The sequence below is a fragment of the Rhineura floridana genome, chromosome 7 (genome assembly GCF_030035675.1).
Source record: "Rhineura floridana isolate rRhiFlo1 chromosome 7, rRhiFlo1.hap2, whole genome shotgun sequence".
Lineage (NCBI taxonomy): Eukaryota > Metazoa > Chordata > Lepidosauria > Squamata > Rhineuridae > Rhineura > Rhineura floridana.
Window position 1 is genome coordinate 53,816,052 of NC_084486.1, and position 24,165 is coordinate 53,840,216.

General features: G+C 41.2%; 1 protein-coding gene across 1 annotated transcript in view; it reads right to left on the bottom strand.

Annotated features, from left to right (window-relative positions):
• Window positions 1–24,165, bottom strand: part of JAKMIP3 (Janus kinase and microtubule interacting protein 3) — a 181,093-nt gene that overhangs the window by 65,717 nt on the left and 91,211 nt on the right. The window contains exon 3 of the mRNA XM_061634362.1: window positions 16,259–16,756. Within this exon, the coding sequence (XP_061490346.1) occupies window positions 16,259–16,756 (498 nt within the window). The remainder of the gene's footprint in view (window positions 1–16,258; window positions 16,757–24,165) is intronic.

Consider the following 24,165-nt stretch of genomic DNA (forward strand, 5'->3'; position numbering starts at 1 on the left):
GAATGGAACCAGACTGCTGGCACTTAAAATTAAAAAGGTGGCAGAGCAGCTTTTAAACTGACTGAGGGGGGAAACCCGACAGGAGCTGAGAAAGGTCCGGTTCGGAATAAACCTCCCCCCTGGGATAAAAACCAAAGAAATGATGAAATTTTAAAAGGGGTAGGCCTAGAAGTAGGCATTGTGAGAGCAGGGGCACAGGATATAAATTCAGAAGAGCAAAATTACCACAGGCCTAACCACAAGTGCCAAAGACACTTGAAGACAGACACTGCTTACAAGTGCCTGTACGCTAATGCTAGGAGCCTGCGAACCAAGATGGGAGAACTGGAGTGCTTGGTCTTAGAGACAGCATTGATATAGTGAGCATAATGGAGACCTGGTGGAATGGAGAAAACCAGTGGGATACGGTTATCCCTGGATATAAACTATATCGGAAGGACAGGGAAGGACGTATTGGTGGCGGAGTCGCTCTATACGTGAAAGAAGGCATTGAATCCAGCAAGCTCGAAACCCCAAAAGAGGCAGACTCCTCCACAGAATCGTTGTGGGTGGTGATACCATGCCCCAGGAGGGACTTAATACTGGGAACGATCTATCGTCCCCCTGATCAAAATGCTCAGGGAGACCTTGAGATGAGATATGAAATTGAGGAAGCATCCAAACTAGGAAATGTGGTAGTAATGGGTGACTTCAACTACCCGGACATAGACTGGCTGCATATGTGTTCCAGTCATGACAAAGAAGCAAAGTTTCTAGATATTCTAAATGACTATTCCCTAGACCAGTTGGTCATGGAACCGACCAGAGGGACGGCAACCCTGGACTTAATCCTCAGTGGGGACCGGGACCTGGTGCGAGATGTAAGTGTTGTTGAACCGATTGGGAGCAGTGACCACAGTGCTATTAAATTAAACATACATGTAACTGGCCAATTGCCAAGAAAATCCAACACGGTCACATTTGACTTCAAAAGAGGAAACTTCACAAAAATGAGGGGATTGGTAAAAAGAAAGCTGAAAAACAAAGTCCAGAGGGTCACATCACTCGAAAATGCTTGGAAGTTGTTTAAAAACACTATATTAGAAGCTCAACTGGAGTGCATACCGCAGATCAGAAAAGGTACCACCAGGGCCAAGAAGATGCCAGCATGGTTAACGAGCAAAGTCAAGGAAGCTCTTAGAGGCAAAAAGTCTTCCTTCAAAAAATGGAAGTCTTGTCCAAATGAAGAAAATAAAAAAGAACACAAACTCTGGCAAAAGAAATGCAAGAAGACAATAAGGGATGCTAAAAAAGAATTTGAGGAGCACATTGCTAAGAACATAAAAACCAACAACAAAAAATTCTATAAATACATTCAAAGCAGGAGACCATCTAGGGAGACGATTGGACCCTTGGATGATAAGGGAGTCAAAGGTGTCCTAAAGAACGATAAGGAGATTGCAGAGAAGCTAAATGAATTCTTTGCATCTGTCTTCACAGTGGAAGATATAGGGCAGATCCCTGAACCTGAACTAACATTTGCAGGAAGGGATTCTGAGGAACTGAGACAAATAGTGGTAACGAGAGAGGAAGTTCTAAGCTTAACGGACAATATAAAAACTGACAAATCACCGGGCCTGGATGGCATCCACCCGAGAGTTCTCAAAGAACTCAAAGGTGAAATTGCTGATCTGCTAACTAAAATATGTAACTTGTCCCTTGGGTCCTCCTCCGTGCCTGAGGACTGGAAAGTGGCAAATGTAACGCCAATCTTCAAAAAGGGATCCAGAGGGGATCCCGGAAATTACAGGCCAGTTAGCTTAACTTCTGTCCCTGGAAAACTGGTAGAAAGTATGATTAAAGCTAGATTAACTAAGCACATAGAAGAACAAGCCTTGCTGAAGCAGAGCCAGCATGGCTTCTGCAAGGGAAAGTCCTGTCTCAGTAACCTATTAGAATTCTTTGAGAGTGTCAACAAGCATATAGATAGAGGTGATCCAGTGGACATAGTGTACTTAGACTTTCAAAAAGCGTTTGACAAGGTACCTCACCAAAGGCTTCTGAGGAAGCTTAGCAGTCATGGAATAAGAGGAGAGGTCCTCTTGTGGAGAAGGAATTGGTTGAGAAGCAGAAAGCAGAGAGTAGGAATCAACGGACAGTTCTCCCAATGGAGGGCTGTAGAAAGTGGAGTCCCTCAAGGATCGGTATTGGGACCTGTACTTTTCAACTTGTTCATTAATGACCTAGAATTAGGAGTGAGCAGTGAAGTGGCCAAGTTTGCTGATGACACTAAATTGTTCAGGGTTGTTAAAACAAAAAGGGATTGCGAAGAGCTCCAAAAAGACCTCTCCAAACTGAGTGAATGGGCGGAAAAATGGCAAATGCAATTCAATATAAACAAGTGTAAAATTATGCATATTGGAGCAAAAAATCTTAATTTCACATATACGCTCATGGGGTCTGAACTGGTGGTGACCGACCAGGAGAGAGACCTCGGGGTTGTAGTGGACAGCACGATGAAAATGTCGACCCAGTGTGCGGCAGCTGTGAAAAAGGCAAATTCCATGCTAGCGATAATTAGGAAAGGTATTGAAAATAAAACAGCCGATATCATCATGCCGTTGTATAAATCTATGGTGCGGCCACATTTGGAATACTGTGTACAGTTCTGGTCGCCTCATCTCAAAAAGGATATTCTAGAGTTGGAAAAGGTTCAGAAGAGGGCAACCAGAATGATCAAGGGGATGGAGCGACTCCCTTACGAGGAAAGGTTGCAGCATTTGGGGCTTTTTAGTTTAGAGAAAAGGCGGGTCAGAGGAGACATGATAGAAGTGTATAAAATTATGCATGGCATTGAGAAAGTGGATAGAGAAAAGTTCTTCTCCCTCTCTCATAATACTAGAACTCGTGGACATTCAAAGAAGCTGAATGTTGGAAGATTCAGGACAGACAAAAGGAAGTACTTCTTTACTCAGCACATAGTTAAACTATGGAATTTGCTCCCACAAGATGCAGTAATGGCCACCAGCTTGGATGGCTTTAAAAGAAGATTAGACAAATTCATGGAGGACAGGGCTATCAATGGCTACTAGCTGTGATGGCTGTGCTGTGCCACCCTAGTCAGAGGCAGCATGATTCTGAAAACCAGTTGCTGGAAGCCTCAGGATGGGAGAGTTTTCTTGCACTCGGGTCCTGCTTGCGGGCTTCCCCCAGGCACCTGGTTGGCCACTGTGAGAACAGGATGCTGGACTAGATGGGCCACTGGCCTGATCCAGCAGGCTCTTCTTATGTCCTTATGTTCTTATGGACCCGTGCCTGAACTCGGTAGTGGACTGGATGAGGGCCAATAAACTGAATCTGAATCCTAGCAAGACAGAGGTTCTGTGGGTTGGTGGTTCCCAAGTTTGGATAACTGGTCAATTGCCTGCCTTGGATGGGTTATACTCCCTCTGAAACAGCAGGTTCGTAGTCTGGGTGTGCTCCTGGATCCATCTTTGTCACTAGAGGCCCAGGTGACCTCAGTGGCTAGGAGTGCCTTTAACTAGCTTTGGCTGCTAAAAGAGCTGCAGCCATGTCTGGACTGGAATAGCCAGACCACTGTTGTCCATGCACTGGTAACCCCCAGGCTGGATTACTGTAATGTGCTGTATGTTGGGCTACCCTTGAGGTTGGTCCGGAAGCTGCAGCTAGTGAAAAATGCAGCGGCGTGACTGCTTACTAGGGCAGGGTATTGCCAACATGGCACCCCACTGCTGAAAGAATTGCACTGGCTGCCCATTAGCTATCAGACCAAGTTCAAGGTTCTAGTTTTGGTTTACAAAGCCCTGTACAGCTTGGGACCAGGATACCTGAAAGATCATCTTACCCCTTACATAATCAGTCGATCACTACACTCTGTATCCTGTAGATACCATCTTATAAGGAGATACATTCCACACAACACAGGAAGTGGACCGTTAATGTTGTGGCACTGACTCTTTGGAATTTCCTCTCTTTAAATATTAGACAGGCACCATCTCTGATATCTTTTTGGTTCCTACTGAAGACCTTCCTCTTTCAACAAGCCTTTTAAGTAGAGGCCTTACCGCAGTCTGTGTTGGAATTACTTTTTTAAAAAGATGTTTTTAAAGTATTTTTGTTTTAATATATTTTAAAGTCTGTTTTTAAGATGTTTTAGAATTCTGTTAATGTTTTCTTTGCCACCCTGGGCTCCTTCTGGGAGGAAGGGCAGGATATAAATTTAATAAATAAATAAAATAATAAATAAATATTTTATGGTACTATGAAGCAGGCCATTTACAGAATGTCATACAAATTATGCAAGACTTGGATCACTGCACTTGGCTGTGCATGGAACATAAGAAAGAGACACACAGTAAGCTTAAGGCAATGCCCTTTCTTTTAATGAATAAAAATTTCCCACAGGATGTTTTAAATCCATTTGCATCAGCTGACCTCACAGCATGGCCAAGGTGGGCTAAAAAATTAGCTCTACCTATCTCCTCATTGATCCCATTTTGTCAGCACCCCTCATTTTTTAATAAAGAGAGGGTACAGGATTTCAAGATCTCTCCTACCTACACAACCTGTTCAACACTTTCAAGGGTTAACTGACTACTAAATTAGGGACTGGAAACTATAATTGGTTCCATTGAAAATGGAAATGGACTGCCTTCAAGTCGATTCTGACTTATGGCAACCTTATGAATAGGGGTTTCATGGTAAGCGGTATTCAGAGGGGGTTTGCCATTGCCTCCCTCTGAGGCTGAGAGGCAGTGACTGGCCCAAGGTCACCCAGTGAGCTTCATGGCTATGTGGGGATTCAAACCCTGGTCTCCCAGGTCATAGTCTGACACCTTAACCACTACACCACACTGGCTCTCGCATTGGTTCCATTACACCAGGTTATATATTTTGCCACCAACAAGGCTGTCCAGGCACAAGCAACATGCAATGTGACTCTCTTTGAGAGTTTGGTTCTGAAAGCATCTCCGACTTCCAAAGGGATCTTATCTATACTTTATAAGATACTCTGTGATATCCATACAGGCATGCTCCAGTCCTTGAAACAGCTTTGGGAAGACAATCTGGGTACAGAAATTGAGTCGGTGGTTTGGAACAACATGCAGGCAAAGAAAACCTTATTATAAATGTCGGCAAAGATTAGGGAGAACACACTCAAAATATTACATTGCTGCTACCTGACATCACAGAAGTGCCATAGGATCGATCCCCAAATGTCCCCACTCTGTTGGAGGGGCTGTGGATGTACAGGAAGCTGGTGTCATATGTGGTGACCATGTAATGTAATCCAAAAGTTTTGGGGAGATGTTTTTAGGGAAATAGTGTTTATTATGGGACAAACTATGCAATGTACACCACAGTTGGCTTCATTAACCTTATTTTTAGATGAACAAAGTGGTCTTATGCATAAAGAGTTAACTTTTTTTTACGAGTGGCAGCAAGACAGGTGATAGCCCAACAATGGAAACAACTGGACAATTTATATTTGGAAACTTGAAGGCAAAAGGTTTGGATTATAGTGCTAATGGAAAAACTGACAAAGCAAACATGAGCCATAAATGGAAATTAAAGAGATGACTTTATTGAAACATGGTTTTGCTTAATTACTTATATAAACTCTCATGCATAGAATTTACAACCTTCAGTGTCTCATGTGCAACTGTGGAGAGGGATCCTTCATTGACTCTTTGGTTGGTGCACCTTCTTCACTGTACCTTTTATTTCCAATGTCCTGCAAAGATTGTTTGGGGGGGGGCAGGAATGGAAGGGAGGGGAAAAGGTTTTTTAATTATTTGTTTTAACTGTTATCTATTATTGGAAAATATCAATAAAACTTAAACAAAAAAAGAATGTCCTACAGCCCTTCTATATTCCAAAGCAGGGATGAGGAAAGTGGCCCTTCAGATGTCTCTGGACTATAATTCCCATCATCAGCGTTCGCTGAGACAGGAGGTGAGACGACTAGAACGCCGGTGGCGGAAATCCCGCTCCGAAGATGTCTGGACACAGGTTAGAGCAGCAGTAGCTGCCTACCAAGTGGCAATAAGGGCAGGAAAGAAAGCGTTCTTTGCTGCCTCTATTGCGTCTGCGGAGTGCTGTCCCAGGAGGCTCTTCCAGGTGGTTCGAGGACTGGTCGGTCCAGTTGCTCAAGACCCCTTGGAACAGTCAAAGGCCTCCTGTGACATATTGGTAAAGCACTTCGCCGATAAAATCGAACACTTACGGAGCTCAATCCTGTACGCCGTGGACACAGTAAGTGAACCAGAGTTGGCCAGTTGCAAGCCGGTAAATTGGGATCAGTTTCAGCTTCTCCCTTCTGAGGATGTGGACAAGGTACTCTCAACTGTGAAGCCTACCACTTGCCTGAATGATCCTTGCCCATCGTGGCTCCTTATGAGCTGCAAAGAGAAATTGGGCACAGGGATTAAAACGGTGGTAAACGCATCCTTGCAAGAGGGTGTGATGCCATCAGTTTTCAAGGAGGCAATTGTAAAGCCAATCTTGAAGAAGTCCTCCTTGGATCCCCAAGTTTTTAATAACTTTCGCCCAATTTCGAATCTTCCATTCTTGGGCAAGGTCATTGAGCGAGTGGTGGCCAACCAGTTGTCAGCACACTTGGATGAAACGGATTACTTCGATCCATACCAATCGGGTTTCAGGACTGGTCACGGAACTGAAACAGCCTTGGTCGCTCTGGTAGATGACATGAGGAGGGCATTAGATAGGGGAGAATTCACCTTTCTTGTCCTCCTCGATCTCTCAACGGCTTTTGATACTGTCGACCACAGTATCCTCTTACATCGCCTGGAGGGATTGGGAATTGGAGGTACTGTACTGCAGTGGTTCCGTTCCTTTCTCTCCGATAGGTACCAACAGGTAGCATTGGGGGAGGAGGTTTCAGACCCTTGGCCTCTCAATTGTGGTGTGCCACAGGGCTCTATCCTCTCTCCCATGCTATTTAACATTTATATAAAGCCGCTGGGGACAATCATTAGGAGATTTGGGCTGCAGTGTCACCAATATGCAGATGACACTCAGCTCTATCTCTCATTTAAATCTTCACCAGAGTTGACTGTGGAGACCTTGTCCAAGTGCCTGGAATCTGTGAGTGGATGGATGGGGAGGAACAGGCTGAAGTTGAACCACGATAAGACCGAGGTACTGCTCGTGGGGGATAAGAGAAGGTTGGGAGACGTTGACCTGAAGTTCAACTGGGTAAGTCTACCCCTGAAGGACCAGGTCTGTAGCCTTGGGGTTGTACTTGATTCCAGGCTGTCCATGGAGGCTCAGATCTCGGCAGTGAGCCGGGCAGCCTGGTATCAACTACACCTCATACGAAGGCTGCAACCCTACCTTCCTGATCATCAACTCCCACTAGTAGTACATGCCCTGGTCACCTCTCGACTGGATTACTGTAATGCGCTCTACGTGTGGTTACCCTTGAAAACGGTCCGGAAACTACAACTTATACAAAACGCGGCGGCTCGATTACTTATGAATAGTCGCCGCCGGGATCACATCACGCCTGTGTTGTTCGATCTACACTGGCTTCCTGTTGTTTTCCGGGCCCAATTCAAGGTGTTGGTATTAACCTTTAAATCCCTATACGGTTTCGGCCCAGTCTATCTAAAGGAACGCCTGCAACGCCACCAATTATGCCGCCCGACACGATCTGCCACACAGGGCCTTCTCTCAATCCCGCCGACAAAAACAGCTCAATTGGCGGGAACTAGAGAGAGGGCATTCTCAGTGGCGGCCCCCACTCTTTGGAACTCCCTCCCACAAGATCTACGGCACGCCTCTTCCCTAAATACATTTCGTAAAGCCTTAAAGACCTGGCTCTTTCAACAGGGCTTTGGGACTTCCGGGGAGGGTTAATTGTTATGATCAAATGCCTTCTACCCTGCATTATTATTATTGCTGCTGTATTGTTTTATTTTTATTATTGTATTTTATTGTATTGTATTTTAATTCTTCATGTACGTCTCCTAGAGTGGTCATTGGCCAGATAGGCAACATATAAATTAAATTTATTATTATTATTATCACTTACTATTGGCAATGCTGGCTGGGGCTGATGGGAAGTGGAGTCTAAACATATTGGGGGTCACAGGTACCCCATCCCTATTCTAAAGAAAGCGCATGGGGGAGCAGCGGGGTCACAATGGCAAGTTCCATACTGACAGATGTGCATTCATTATAACATCTTTAGAGACACGTGACCCCCCAACATAAAAAGGTGCAAACAGAGACTGCCTATGGATGCAGAGCTGGCTCCAGAAGGTAGCTTGGTTTGGCAATTACCGGGGATCCAAGACCAGATGATGCCCACTGCCCTAACAGCATGACCATTTCCAGTTTGCACAGTGTACAAGAAAATGTGATCAGATAAGAGGGCCACTGAAGCATCACCTCTGAGAAGATGCTGACCTGCTGTGCTTTGACTCTTCTTGCTGGGGAGGGGTTCCAGGACCAGGGAGTTGTCCATCCTGTCCTGGTTGCCCTGCCAGTCTGGATGCTGCTGCTAAGTTGGAGCTGAGTCCAGAGGAAGAGGAGAATAAAAACAGGCTAATTGACTTGCATCCCAGCCCACAGACTAGATTGCTATAGTGTGTGAAGCCACTACCAGGAGGCAAACCTTTGGGGTCATCACAAGGTTGAGCGCGCCATCCCCTTAAAGTTTGTATTGTTGATTTTATTATCTGGTAGGAGGAAGTGAGTAAGGTATCACTGGGTAATAAGTGGAAATCTGCTTTTTGCTGCAGAGTGACATTCTTGGTGTGGGGGGGAGAGAGTTGTAAGGTTGCTTAATACCACTCAGTGTCATTCACCCAAAATCTTGGAGCCCACAATGTATAATTATAAAGAATGTGCATGGGTCAAGGATTGAGCCTTCTACTGCAATCCCATCCTGCAACCCTACACTTTTATTAGACTGTTTGAAAGGGGCTACATTATGGTGTTAGATCTGCAAAGGCTTTGATACGTGAGGCATCATCTGATATTGCAGCAATGAAATGATGAACATATATGTGTGAACCAGGCCCTTAGAAGAAAAATCTTGGTAGTTGTGCACTGGGGTGTATCAACTACTGTATAGTCGTCATTCAATTAAATTCCAATATTATGGCAGTCAGCCAGCAGGATATAGTCAAGGCCACCTCCAGAATTTTAGGGGGCCCTGGTCAAATGTCCTTTGGTGGGTTCTCTCCAGTGGGTCCTTGTGGGCTTCATCTACCTGGGATGGCAGCCCTCCAAACACCACTGAATGAGTCCAGCCACCCTTTTTAATTCTCCACAATGCCAGGTCAGGCGAACTGTGGGAAATTAAAAAGATGGCCAGATTCAGTCACCTGGCACTGCTCAGAGTACAAGGCCATAAAAAAACTAAGTAGGACAACAATAAGCTGTGGGCCCTGCAATGCTGTGGGTCCATGGCAGATGCCCAAGAATGCCAGGTGATGGCATCAGTCCTGAGTAGAGCTATTAAGGGATAAATAAAAGGCAGTCTCAGAAAGTTTATAGAGCCAGTGTGGCGTAGTGGTTAAGGTGTTGACCTGGGAGACCAGGGTTCAAATCCCCACACAGCCATGAAACTCACTGGGTGACCTTGGGCCAGTCACTGCCTCTCAGCCTCATGAAAACTATTCATAGGATCTCCATAAGTTGGAATCGACTTGAAGGCAGTACATTTACATTTTTACTCAGAAATTTCAGAATTCAAGTCTTTATGCAGACTTGCCCTATATTTCATTTCAAATGTGAGGGTGATTATTAGGTACTGAAGAAAAGTCAGAGCTCTTCAAAGGCTTAAACATGGGCCCTACCATTAGGCCGTGTGAGGCAGCCACCTCAGCAGCAAATGGTGGAGGATGGGAAGCAGCAGCACGGTTCTGGACAGCAGAGCTGTGTGTGCCCATAGGGTCAGCCCTACACCCTGTAAATTGCCTTCAGGTGCAGTATCCTCTCACCAGTGTTGAAGTTACATTTAGCTGCCAGTCTGTTTGGTTTTCATACATGGAACGGGGCAGCGGGAAATACCATCTTGTCTTTTACTTCAGGCAGCAAGAAGATTTGGGCTGGCACTGGCTCAGAAGGATTTTTTTTTTACTTTGATATGCTTCATCCATGTGTGTATGCGTGTGTGAGAGAAACAGAGTATGTGTATTGTAGAGTGTGCTTGTTAAGTGAGGAGATAAAGTCTTCCACGTGATATGTTCTTTTGTTTCTTTCAAATGTGGTATTCATACTTCCAACTCTTTTCCCAAAGAATAGATACTAAAAGGCGCTGAAGAGCTTTGATGAATGCATTAGCACATATTTCACAACTGCAGAACCATAAGTGTGATCAAAGATCACATATTCAATGCAAAGTAGGGGTTTTTAAGCAGCTGTTTTATATTCTGCTATATCCAGCAGAAAAGAGAAGCGTCTGCTAACTATTTTTTACAATTCAAGATACAAATGATTAGAAATCCAAAGCTCTCATATCTTGCTGAATCATATCTTCTAACATTTTTAACAATTCAATTCTAACAAATTTTAATAGCAGGAAGCTGATGATACATAAAAGTTGTGCTAATTACGTCTGATGATTTACACAAGTCTTTATTCCAAAATTGTAGGGTTGTTGGTTTCTTTTTTTTGCCTCTGTTAAAAACCTTAATGAAAAATGGATGTTCACAATCGGGTTTTTCCAAGTCTGTTCTTGTTCACTGCAGGATCTAAGTGAAACAAATCAGCCAAACAAATCTATTATGGCATGAATGTTCATAAGTAGTGACCACTTTTTTGTTGTTGTTATGTGTCTTCAATTTGATTACGACTCATGGCGACCCTATGAATCAGCGACCTCCAGTAGCATCTGTTGTAAACCACCCTTTTCAGATCTTGTAAATTCAGGTCTGTGGCTTCCTTTATGGAATCAATCTATCTCTTGTTTGGTCTTCCTCTTTTTCTACTCCCTTCTGTTTTTCCCAGCATTATTATCTTTTCTAGTGAATCATGTCTTCGCATTATGTGACCAAAGTATAACCTCAGTTTCATCATTTTAGCTTCTAGTGATAGTTCTGGTTTAATTTATAAATAATAATAATATAAAATTTTATTTAGCAGACGCCCATCTGTCCGACTGAACGGACACTCTGGGCGACGTACAATATAAAATACAATATAAAATACAATCTGCTCATATACATAATCATCACATTATTAATATCATAACATCTCATCTGAAGACCATCTTACATTAATACAGTGTAAAACCTAACCCACCCCAGAGATTCCATAGGCCTGCCTGAAGAGCCAGGTCTTCAAGGCTCGGCGAAAAGTCAACAGGGAGGTGGCATGCCGAAGGTCAAAGGGAAGTAAGTTCCAGAGGGAAGTAAGTTCCTACACCCAATTATTTGTCTTTTTAGTGGTCCATGGTATCTGCAAAGCTCTCCTCCAACACCACATTTAAAATGAGTTGATTTTTCTCTTATCCGCTTTTTTCACTGTCAAACTTTCACATCCATCCATAGAGATTGGGAATATTATGGTCTGAATGTTCCTGACTTTAGTGTTCAGTGATACATCTTTGCATTTGATGACCTTTTCTAGTTCTCTCATAGCTGCCCTCCCCAGTCCTAGCCTTCTACCTTAATCAAGTGCATGAAATGGAAGGAGGTTCTTGCCAACGTAAACTCATGTCACCATACAATTTGTTAGATTCTAAGGTGCCACAGTTCACATTGCTTTTTTTTGCTACAGCAGATTAAAACACCTCTTTTTCTGGAATGAGTACTTGTGAGCTGTGGTCACTTAGTTTGCTTTAGCACTGATATCTAGTTCCTGCACCATCTCATGTAATGGAAAATATACACAGTTAATAAATGTAACAGATTTCTGGTTCCCGCTATTTTGCCTCTTTCTACAAAACAATGTGTTATAAGCATAAAAACATATGGCTTCATGATCTTGAAACATGCTCAGTAAATACTCCGGCATTTAAGTGTTTGCTGTTGATGATTAATTTGCCTCCTGTTAAACAGAGCTCTGCTATTAATATGTGGTGACATATAGCTGACATAAAGAACAGAAAACATTATAACCACATGACTATAGCAAGCCCAATAGATCTTTGAGTGGAGTTTAATCTCTTGCCAAAATATATTAGAGTACATTTTCTGAGTCAAAAATTATTTTCTTTCCTGCAATCCTCACATGTGAACAATGTTCAAAGTGTGGGTTTCATTCAAGGCTTATAACTGAATGGGATCTCTAATGTGTTAACATGACAATTCCATCCTGTTGCTCAATTCACAACTTGTTACTCTGTCTATTAGGTTAATATATCCCTAGGTGAATATTGACTGTGATGCTTGTCTCATGAGTGCTATTAGCTTCATCTTTTATCTGAGTATGTGAGACAGTGAATGCTGGTGGCTCCGATGTCAGTGGAGCAGTGAATACACTCCAGGTTTTAGTCTAGAAAGCACCTTGGACAGCTCCTTGAAAGTTTGGACTAAAACCCGGAGCAGATTCCACTGCCCCACTGACATGGAGCCACAAGCTCCCACTGATGTGAGATTTAAACACCTAGACCAGGTAGGAAAGTGTGAGTGTTGAAATACAGATCTGAGCCAAAATGCAGCAGCACTATACATCCAAAATGTCTTGTTTGGAGATATTCACACTACAGGAGGTTGAGAGCTAAGGGGGAAATGGTTGTTTGTAGAAAGCTGCATGCATAGGAAAAGGCAGTAAAAGCTGAGAAAATAACTATTTTTGGCTTCAGCAACAGTGAGCAGCCAAGCCCTTTACTAAAAACTGAATCTTGTATTCCACCACAAAGAAATTGTTATTCCCCACAAAGGGCCCATGACTGAGTCCTACAGATGGCAAGACCTGAAATTCTCACTAAAGTCAGTTAAAAATTAAAAAGGCTAGGGGGGAGTTACTGGAAGCACAGCCAAGTAATTTTAATTTGGCTCTATACTAATTAAACTCGGAAGAGCTATTTCAGGGTTAAACACACTGCACATTACATGCAAGCATGTAAAACCGTAGTCTGATGGCTTTTTTTCCATGGAGGATAATACTATCAATGGCTACAGGCCATGCTGGCTGTGTTCTACCTCCATTGTCGGAGGCAATATACCCCCAAATACCAGTTGCTTAGAACTGTAAGTGGGGAGAGCATTGTTGTGTTCAAGTTCTGCTACATATTCCACCATGGGCATCTAGTTGGCCACTGTGAGAACAGAGTATGGTGTGGATGTGACCTGAGACTAGGGATGGGATCCATTGGCCAGTGCCGGTTCGAAAGCAATCTGTTGACCTAACAGGCTGGTATTGATTTGAGTTCATTCTTGGTCTACTAGCTGCTGCTTTTACCAGTGCATTTTCCTCTCCTCAGAAAAAATGATATTTTGAAAGGAAATCTTGATAAATTTAAGGAAATATCAATAAATTTAAGGAAATACCAAGACAATATCAATATTAATATAAATATTTTAGACAGTTTTTTTAAAAAAATAATCATTCCAGAAAACAGCAACAAAAAATCCCTACATAAAAATCTGATCTGCAACAATAGCAAGTAAGCGAATTAATGGAAAATTCGGCACCAAATCTGAATTGGGCGGAATTCTAGCTCATCCCTACCTGAGACTCACCCAAGATTCAAGCTGAACAGAGGTCCAAATCCAGGTACATTTAACCATCATACCACCCAGACTCTATAGTTTTAAGTTGTGACTTCAGTCATAGTTACAATGTAACTATATATTGTAGTGAAATAAAACTATACTTTGAAATTGACCAAATAGTTAGACTGCTTCTTTGCATTCTTGAATGCTATAGATAAGTGGTTCCCAAACTTTTTTCCCCATGGACCGTTTGAAAAATGGCTGAGGGTCTTGGCAGACCACTTAATGACTTTTCTGCTTGTTGCAGCAGTTGCAATGTACTATGCTAGATGCGGTATGATTTTAACTGTATTTTTATTGCTTCTTTTATTTCTTTTATATTGCATTTTGTTGCACTACAACTGGAATTCCATTTGGAGTACAATAAAATACAATATAAGAAATAAAACAATTAAAAATCAATATGAATATTTGATGTGATGGATGTGCCATATCTCATCTTCAACCACAAATCCAAAGATACACCATGAATGGCCAGAATGAAGCTCTCAGACCATTAGTGATGAAGAGGCCACTGTCTGGGAACCCCTGCTATAGTTGCCATTTTCACTTACTCTCACATTGTATATCCCCAAATAGGACGAAAAAACATCAGGTGCTGGTCCCAGAAGTTATCTCTTTTGTCATAGATCCTGACGTTCCTGACTTGACAAATTTGATGAAATGGGATTTAACATGACTAAACTTAGATTATCAGACACATATTCTGTTATGAATACAGCCATATCTTTTACTTTGGAAAAGAAAGTGAATCACCAACATCCATTCTGGATATTGCATACCTCTGAATAGAACCTATTACTATGAAAAACTGGATCATTTAATATGAAACTGAAGGTGCATCTGTCATTGTCATCGTTATCATGGAAAACAACAAAGAGCTCAATAGGCATCATAACTCAGCTGAAGTTATACATCAAGAATTGATCTGCCATGAATAATTAGCTGCAGAAATAACTTTTTGCTACAACTAGTCTCCCACAAATAGTGTTAGAATGCATTAAGTATGGATTTCATTGTGATCAAGGGTGTGTTAAACAAATTCAAACACAGTAAGATACAGATGTGGTGCTGGTCTCAACGTGGAGCTGGAACAAAATGGACTACACAAAGACCTCATTTTCAAAATGCCTGGTAATAGTAATATTCTAACATCTGAAAAACCAAACAGTCATAAGAAAGATAAATATTAAATTAAAAGCTATCATGCAAAGTCAAAGTTATCCAATGAGAATTTAAATGACCTCTTGAGTGAATTTATATGCAAAGTATAGCAGTATATAATAGAAATAAATTATCCTGGATATGAAAACTGTGTAAGGGACACTTTATATGTTACATATTTTCCTGTAGGAAGTGTTGTGCAACTCAGATGTGAAGGTTCATATATGATAAGGCCACGTGTATACATTTAACTATAAAAATAGGCTAAAAGATCTTCGCTAGCACAAGCTAATGTATATATGTACCTTATTTGCGTGATGTAGTAATGCCTCCTTTTCTTGTCTAGTTTATGGTATATAATGTAAAATGACAACCTTATTTCTCTGTACTGCCTCACTTTCTTGTGGATATTCCATCTTTATTACGTTGTTAGATGTGTTTGGGTTTTCTTTGTTATATATAGAAACTTAATTAAAAAATTCTTAAAAAAAACAACAATAGCAGAAGGAACTGCACAAACTTGTATTCAGTGGTCACCATCCATCAAGCTGCAGTCCTATACACATTTACCCAAGTAAGTCCCACTGCATTCATTGGGAGTTCTGTCTGATTAGGCATGCCAAGAATTGTGCTGTAAAGTATGCTTAAACCCTTGACATTGATGGGTTTACTCCATTTAATTTGGTGTTGTGTTGTGATCATATTTGCAGTTTTGCCTACATATGAACTCATCCACAAGTAGAAAAGGTTCTTAGTAACAATTAGATTACTATATAATATGCTAGCCATTCTACAATCATTAGAAGTCTTTCGTGTCTCAATAACAATACAATTCAACAACATGAGAAAGTACATAAATATGAACAACAATTTACAAAGCTGGTTGTGGCCTATGCTGTGGACGAGATCTTACTCGCAAAGCAAGCAGGAAATAAAACGTCATCTCCTTCCTCCTAATTTATCCTTTACCACTAGAAAGGCAAGGCAATATTTGGCTTTTAGCACATCACTATTCTGTAAGCTTGTTAAGCTTTGAAATTCAATTTTTTAAAAATTAACAACCTGTTGTATATTAACCAGAAATGATGTGAAGTTCATTCCTGATGGAACTGAAAGGATCATTTAAACAGATGACATGAGAAGGGAGTGAGAGACAACCTGGATCAAAATCTTATAGCCTGTTAACTTACAGCACAGCATATATTTCAGATACAACCTCATCCCAGATGTTTTCATTAGCTGGATGAACCTCAGAATGATCAGAAAGTCTGACCAGATTAGTAGCCCAAGAGCAGGATGCTTTGTTATGCGCATTTAAACTATTTTGAGTGCAGACACAAAAACATTCACTCCCTTCCCCCTTCTTAAAAACCATCAGAACGAATGAAATCTGCACATACCAATCGGCGAATTTCCCTCTCACATTCTCTCTTTATTCTGCTGATTTCTTCTTGGTGAAGGTGATAAACGCTTCGTATTTCCGCCGCTTTTATTTTGTCAGCTTGAACAACCACTGATAAAGCTTCTTCCACTTGTTTTTTAGCCCCCTTAAGCTCTGAAATTTCCTGTTGCATTTTAATTTTCTCAACTTCAAACCCTTTTTTGGCCTCCTCCTTTGCTTCCGAGAAGAGCATTGTCTTAACCTTATCAGGAGTCCCATCCCGTACAACATTCAGTAAGGCCTGGAGTCTCTGAATTTCACTGTCTTTAATTTTTATGACTCTAAGAAGCTCCGCTTCATGCTGTCTTAGAAGTCCTTCACGAAGAACTTGAAGCTCCTTCATTTTTTCTTCATGAAGTTTTGCCTTGAGCTCTGTTACAATCACTGTGTTTTTATGCTGTTCACGTTCTTTGATCTGCTTAACTTCTTGATTCTTTTCCCTCTCCAATTTACTGACCTAGAAGAAGAAATCACACAGTATGTTTTACATGTATCTTATTACCAATTAATATATGTTGGACAATATATTTAAGAAAGCTCTTGTGAAAACAGCAGATTCATCATCACCAGTTAAGGGCCAAAAAGAGAAATGAGATTATTTAGGCCTCATCTGGACTATGCATTTAAAGCAGTATTATGCCCCTTTAAACAGTCATGGATTCCCCCAAAGAATCCTGGGAACTGTAGTTTGTTAAGGGTACTGGGAGTTAGCTTCAGAGAGCTATAAGTCCCAGAATTCCCTGGGAAGAGGGGTTGTTAAACCATTCTCAGAAGTGTAGCTCTGTGAGCAGAATAGAGTCTGACTATGAACCCTTAGCAAACGACAGTTCCCAGGATTCTTTGGGAGATAGATAGATTTATCTATTTATCTAGTTCCCAGGATTCTTTGGGAGAACCCATGACTGTTTAAAGTGGTTAATAATGATTTAAATGTATAGTGCAGATGGGGTCTTAATGTGTCTGTTTTTTCTATTAACACCAGGATCAGGACCATGGTGCAGTGGAAGGAGGGGTTAATCCTTTCCTCCCATTCTTGAATCACACCAATAATCACCCCCCGAAGCTACTGTTAGTCCTGTCAATGTCTTCTCAACACAGTGGATATTAGCATGTCAGGGATGGCTAACAGGAGATAAGAGCCCTCAGATAACTCCATCTCTATTAAACACTGGGTATATTGGGGAGATGGAGACAGAGGGAAGGAAGGAAAAACCTCCCTGTCACTTCTCCAGTGGACTTCGTCATGAAAATTAATTGCACTAATTAACTCTAGCAAGAACAGGCATATTCACTATACCTAAACCTATGGTTTCCCAACAGCAGTTTGCATGCTCATCCTTGATAACAAAGACAGATGCATATTTGATTTTTTTTTGCCATTTTTGGTAAAAGGCTAATTCATACATAGGTGTGCCAACATAGATAGGCCTGACAATCAGGGCTGGCGCCAAAGGGCAGCCAGGTCGGGCCCCAGCCAAGGGCCCCTGAAGGGCCCCTCGTTAGGGTGGGAGAGTAGCATTCCCCTTCTGCAATCCGTGGATCACAGGGAGGGGGTTCCAGGCCACCCACCTGTCCGCTCGCTCCACCTACCTCTTTCCTGTCTTGTGCTTCTGTGCACGCAGGGCTGCCATCAACCAAGATGGCGGCAGAGGCTTCTTTAAGGGGCTGATGCCCCTACCACCATCTTGGTTGATGTCAGGCATGTGTGTGCACATAGCATACTGCGCATGCATACTATCAATCAAGATGGCGGCAAGGGCATCAGCCCCTTAGAGAAGCCTCCACTGCACATCTTGGATGATGGCAGCCCTGTGCACGCAGTGTGTGCAGCAGTAGAGGACAGGAGAGAGGTAGGTGGAACAGGCAGGAGCCGCATGCCCAGGGCAGGCTGGTGCCCAAGGGCCCAGTCATGCCTTGTGTCGGCCCTGCTGACAATAATTTAAATAAATTTCTGGCACAAGCAGCCCCCTCTCCTATGTGCCATATATACAAAGTTGCTTTTGAAATTGGGTTACAAACGCAGTTGGGATATGGCAGGATTAGCCATCTCTGCTCCGTCCTCCAGTTTTTTAAAAAATCGTATTGCTACAGCTACTACAAGCTCCTTGCATACCTGCATGCTCTTTGGACCAGATCCCAAGAAAAACAATTGGAATCTGTCTGAGCTAACCGATTGCCATTGTTTAACTCAAAAGTTAGAGACTCAGCTCACATCAGGTTTCACATAACTGCAACTTTTGCACTGATATGCAGCTTTTGCATTGTAGTAGTAGTAGTCTTTATTACGGTCACAAGACCAACCTTAAATAAACACATTTTAATTACATAGAAGAGGATATAAATAAGTATATTTAAAATTACAGACATCATAATATGAGTCCTATGATCAAACAGCATAAATCTTAAAAGTTAAAAACTACATAGGTGTCAATTATATGAGTCAGTTAGAAACAAATTAATCTGATAATTAAAATTAAAATTAATAGTGAAGTTTTAGTTCACTTCAAAAGGCAGATGGAGTTTAAAAGAAATCAGTTCAGTTATTTTTCTTAAAATTTATAACTATCAGACTAAACTTAGTGACTGCTGAAGTTATCTCTGGGTAGTGGTCTGATAATAAATAGTCCATCCAAAAGGATTCCATTTGATGGATATATGGGTCCAAAATTGGGAGAATTAAATGAGATCTATAAGAATGATAATATCGGCATCGTAATAAGACGTGAGCATTGGTCTCTATCTCCCCCAATCCACATTGACATATACGATCTTTATATGGAACTTTATTGTATCTTCCTTCAAGTACCACTGAGGGTAGGACATTTAGCCTCATCTTAGTGAATGCCTTGCGATATTTAGGAATGATTAGATTAGATATGTACGGCAATGGTCTTAAAAAGCTTAAGTTACAGCGATGATTTTTTATAAGCATTTGTTGATGTTGCACGTCAATATCTCTTAGACGTTGATTAACATTGCACCGGGCAGCATCAAAACCCATGGCTAAAAGTGATGGTAAAGAGAAACCTATTTTTTGGACTTTATTTTGGATCGTGTTAGCCCAGATTGATTTATGATTATCGTATAGGATAGAAGGAGTTAGGCCAGTCGGGTCCAATATTAATTTTAGCCATGTGGTAATTCTATAGAACCAAACCTTGGATTCTATAGACTGAGCACCCAGCTCCAGCCTTAAAACACAATTAGGAATGCAGGGGGAAACTGCCATAATCGATCTTAAGAAACCATTCTGGACCGTTTCCAGTTCAGATAGGTTATCATTTTTACCCAACTGCGACCCAAAGGTTAGCTGTGGGATATCTTTAGCATTAAAGACTTTTAACGCCGGGAGAATGGACTGTCCACCTTTAGCATAAAAAAAGGTTGTCAATGCTTTTGTGGTCTTTTTTGCATTGAGCGCCGCCAATTTAGTGTGTTGTCGATAGCTACCAGATGTTTGGAAAATTATTCCTAGATATTTGAAGGAATTCACTTGTTCTATCTCTTGGCCTTGAATTACCCAGCGATGTTTGGATCTTGATTTATTAAAGATCATTACTTTCGTCTTTTGATAGTTGATACTCAATAGTTCGGAGGAGCAATACAAGGCTAATTTAGAAAGTAAACGTTTCAGACCTATCGGGGTTTTTGAAATTAATATTATGTCGTCTGCATATAAGAGAATGTTTCTAGATTTACCTGCTAAAATAGGAGAGTGAGAGGATGTAGTAGCCATAGTTGTAACAACATCATTAATATAAATATTAAACAACAGGGGTGCAAGAATGCAGCCCTGTTTTACACCCTTAAATGTCGGAATAGGGTTAGTCAAATGTCCCTTGTTGTTACATCTAACTTGTAAAGAGGTATTTTGATGTAATCCTTGTATTAATATGAGCAGGCGCTTGTCAATCCCTAGATTAATTAGTTTAGACCATAATCTGGCTCTATCAACCGAATCAAAGGCCGCTTTCAGATCTATAAACGCCGTGTATAAAGCACCACCTTTTTTGTTTGCGTATTTTTCGACTAGATGTTTGTAATATAAGTGCTTGATCTAGTATGGAATGTTTAGAGCAAAAGCCCGCCTGTTCTGGCGCAAGAATATCGTTTTGTTCCGACCATGAGACCAATTTAGAGTAAAGATGGGCTGTGTATAGTTTACTTATAATATTAAGTAAGCTTATTGGCCTATAGTCGGCCGGATTGGTTTGAGAGCCTTTCTTAAAGATTGGGATAACAATTGCCTTACCCCAATCTGATGGAATTTTCATTGAGGAGTCAATATAGGTGAAAAGCGCCGCAAGGATGGGGGTCCACCATTTAGCATTAGCTTTGAAGATTTCAGATGGCAAATTATCAGGACCTGGTGCTTTGTTGGATTTTAATCGGGAAATAAACTCTGAGATTTCTTCAAGTGTTACAGGTGGCCAAGAAGGGACGTCACTTGTCAAAAATTGGATATTGTGAGAAATATTACTATTTGCTTGGTAAATTTTTGAAAAGTAATTTTCCCAGTGAGTTGAGGGAATCACACAATTTATTTTAACGTTAGACCTAGGCCAGTGACGAGAAATTAGAGACCAAAAAAGATTAGAATTCTGTAATTTGGCAGCATTTAGCAATTGTTGCCAGGTCTCAGTGATTTCTTGGGCTTTTTTCCTCCTTATCAAGTTTTTATATTTCTTTTTGATCTCACAATAAGTTTGCAAATGGGAGATAGATTTGTTCTTAGCATAACTATGGTAGGAGTCCCGTAATTCCTTACGGAGCACTCTACACTCGTGGTCAAACCAGGGTTTTGATTTATGGTAATCCTTATGTGGTTTAACTTTTGTATTTTTATAGATAGCAGTTTGCAGAACGAGTATTAATTTTTGAAGTTGGAAGAACGGATTGTTTTGATAGGTGGGAAAGAGTAGTTGATCTTTAATAGACTGAATTTTGGGAGAGTTTAGGCTATCTATAATTGCCTTTTCTATTCTAGGGACCCATTTAATCCTAGCTTGGCGTATATTTATTTCCTCATCGGCAGAGGTATATTTATCTAAATGTATAAACTCCTTACCACAATTAAGTTGCAGTGATACAGGCGAATGATCGCTTTCCGGGCGATTTGCTATATGATAATTTTCAATCGATTGATATAATTCCTCAGATATGAAGATTAGATCAATCGTTGACGAACCCTGAGCATTTTGCATTGAACAATTTCATGGAATTCTTCAAGGCAACAGTTCTGGATAAAAACAATGCCAATTGGAAAAGGTAAGAAACTTCTGAGCTTAACAGAGCTTTGAAAAGCAAGAAATGTCAATGAAATTCCTCCCTGCATATTACTTGGCTCCTAGATACTCATTCCATCAGCACAAATATAATCCAAAAGAAATTATTCCAGTTACATTCATGGTTCCTCCAGACTACCTTTTTAATTCAGCATTCTTCCTGATTTGCTTGCACAAAGCTTACTTGTTGGTTAGATTCTGTCCAGTCTTTATTGAGCATTTGTTCTGATTTGTTTATGGAGCAGTTATATGACAGTGAACTTTCATCCTGATTTGCTTATGAGGTGTTCACAAGTCTTTCTGTTCATCATCCACTCATCTCACGTTTTTCAGTGTATTTTGCTGTCACTTTCCTAACCGCAAAATGTCAGCATTTGTTTATAAGTGGATTTGTTGCCCTAGGGCACCATTCTTCAACCTGGGGTCCCCAGATGTTGTTGGACTACAACTCCTATCATCCTTGGCCATTGGCTAGCCTAGCTGAGGTTGATGAGAGTTGTAGTCCAACAACATCTGGGGACTCAAGATTGAAGAACAGTGCATTAGGGAGACACTAGGGTGTATGTTTTAATTTGGATTCCTGCATTGAGCACAGGGGTTGGACTCGATGGCCCTATAGGCCCCTTCCAACACTATGATTTTATGATTCTAGAATTCTTTAATCCATTTTAACTGCACAAACCTAAATTTCCCAGTATGGGCTTAACCGTCTGGAGAAACCCCCAGTTCCAGATGGGACTTAGTATATAATGGGGCATTCAGATGACACAAACAGGTTGCTGGCCACAGGCTACTGCAGTTTTTCTTTTTAACTCATTGGATTTTTTTTTCCTGGAAAGGGTAAATCTGGATTAAATGGGGTGTGGGTTATGGAATATGGCGTGGGATTTCAATACTAATGATGTTGTGTAGACACTGCATTAAAAAAGCATGCCTGAGGAGCACCCATCCCACAAGAAACACAGAAGCCCTTTGTTGGGTGGGGCAGAACTGCTATGCTAGGTTCCCGGCAATAGATCACCGGGATCAGCGATCCTGGTAGCTTACTGGGAGCAGCAGCAGGGAGGTTGGCATGGTGCGAACACACCAGTGGGGCCTATTTGGCACTCCTGCTGGTACATTTGCACCACACAGATATCCCTGCCACTTCACCTCTTCCCCTTTCCTTTCTGGTAAGTTACAGTGACCTACCTGCCAGAAAGCTAGCAGAGTGAAGTGCACCACCCACAAGCTGCTTCTAAAGAAACACCCATCTGTAAATGCTCAAATACCTATCTGGAAACACCTTAATACTAATGTGTTATATATTTTCTTAGCAAACCCTCCATTTTTAACAACAGTAACAAGAAAAAAAAACTCCAAAACTGTTTTTCCAAATTAAAACAGCCCTGTGGTTGCTCAGTGGCTTTAAAGGTATTAATTAAACAATGTTGGAAGTAAAATAAATAAATAAAAATGACTTGCTTGGACGACACACATGCACAAACACACCTTTAAATGACATACAAATGGCCTTCTTTTAATAATGTCCTCTTAGGAATCAAGCTGCTGCCACACAAGCTATTCAATAATACAATTCTGCTGAGTCTGTCTTCCAGTGTGCAATTTATACAAGAATTTCAGAGTAACACTAAATCTTCTAATTAGAAATGAATTGCAAACAGATGCAGTCCATTCAGACTTCTTGGCTGTAATTGCTTGTCTGCAGCTGATATTAACAACATGCAAGGCACATCTAATGTTAACACACTGCTTATTTTTCATTAGTGACAACTTAGTTTGCAGTGCAAGCTGCTTATGTTGCTAGGGATGCAACATCAAACAAAATCAATACTGAAGTCTGGACTGGCTTGCGTTTATAGATTATATCTATCAAACCTGGAATAGATGAAGCTTTAAAAAATGGGATGGACATACAAAGAAGAAACAAGCCATGGGATCATATATATGTATGAAACTGAAAATATTTAAATGCTTCTAATACCATAAGCATCAGCATCCAACTTTTGGCATCTGGTGTGTACTACTGGATCAGATCTACATAGTTTTAAGGCTGCAGTCCTAAGCACAATTGGGAGTAAGCTTCATGGAAATAAATGAACCTTACCTTGGAGTAAGTATGCATAGATTAAGCTGTTAGCTAGCAAAGGCAGTGGTGACAATTTATCAGTCACATCCACACCATACATTTAAAGTACATGATTTCTCCCAAAGAATCATGGGTACTGTAATTTACACCTCATAGAGCTACAATTTCCAGCACCCATAACAAACTACAGATTCCAGGATTCTTTGCGGAAAACCATGTGATCTACATGTATGATGAGGATATCAAAAATTGTCTAGGATCCAGAATCCTTGTTGCGATTTCTGACTTCTTATCATTGAGCAAAGGAGCTGCAGTTCCAGAAACACAAGCTTCAAAGAGTACAGAGAACTACCTGCACCATTCTTTGAATTCCAGTTCATGCCAAAGTGATTGTGAATTCATGACTACCCATTATTTACTATTTCTACATCCAGGCATCAAACAGCACAGCGTTCAAAGGCCCTGTCTTCATATCTTCTGTGGCTATGCTAC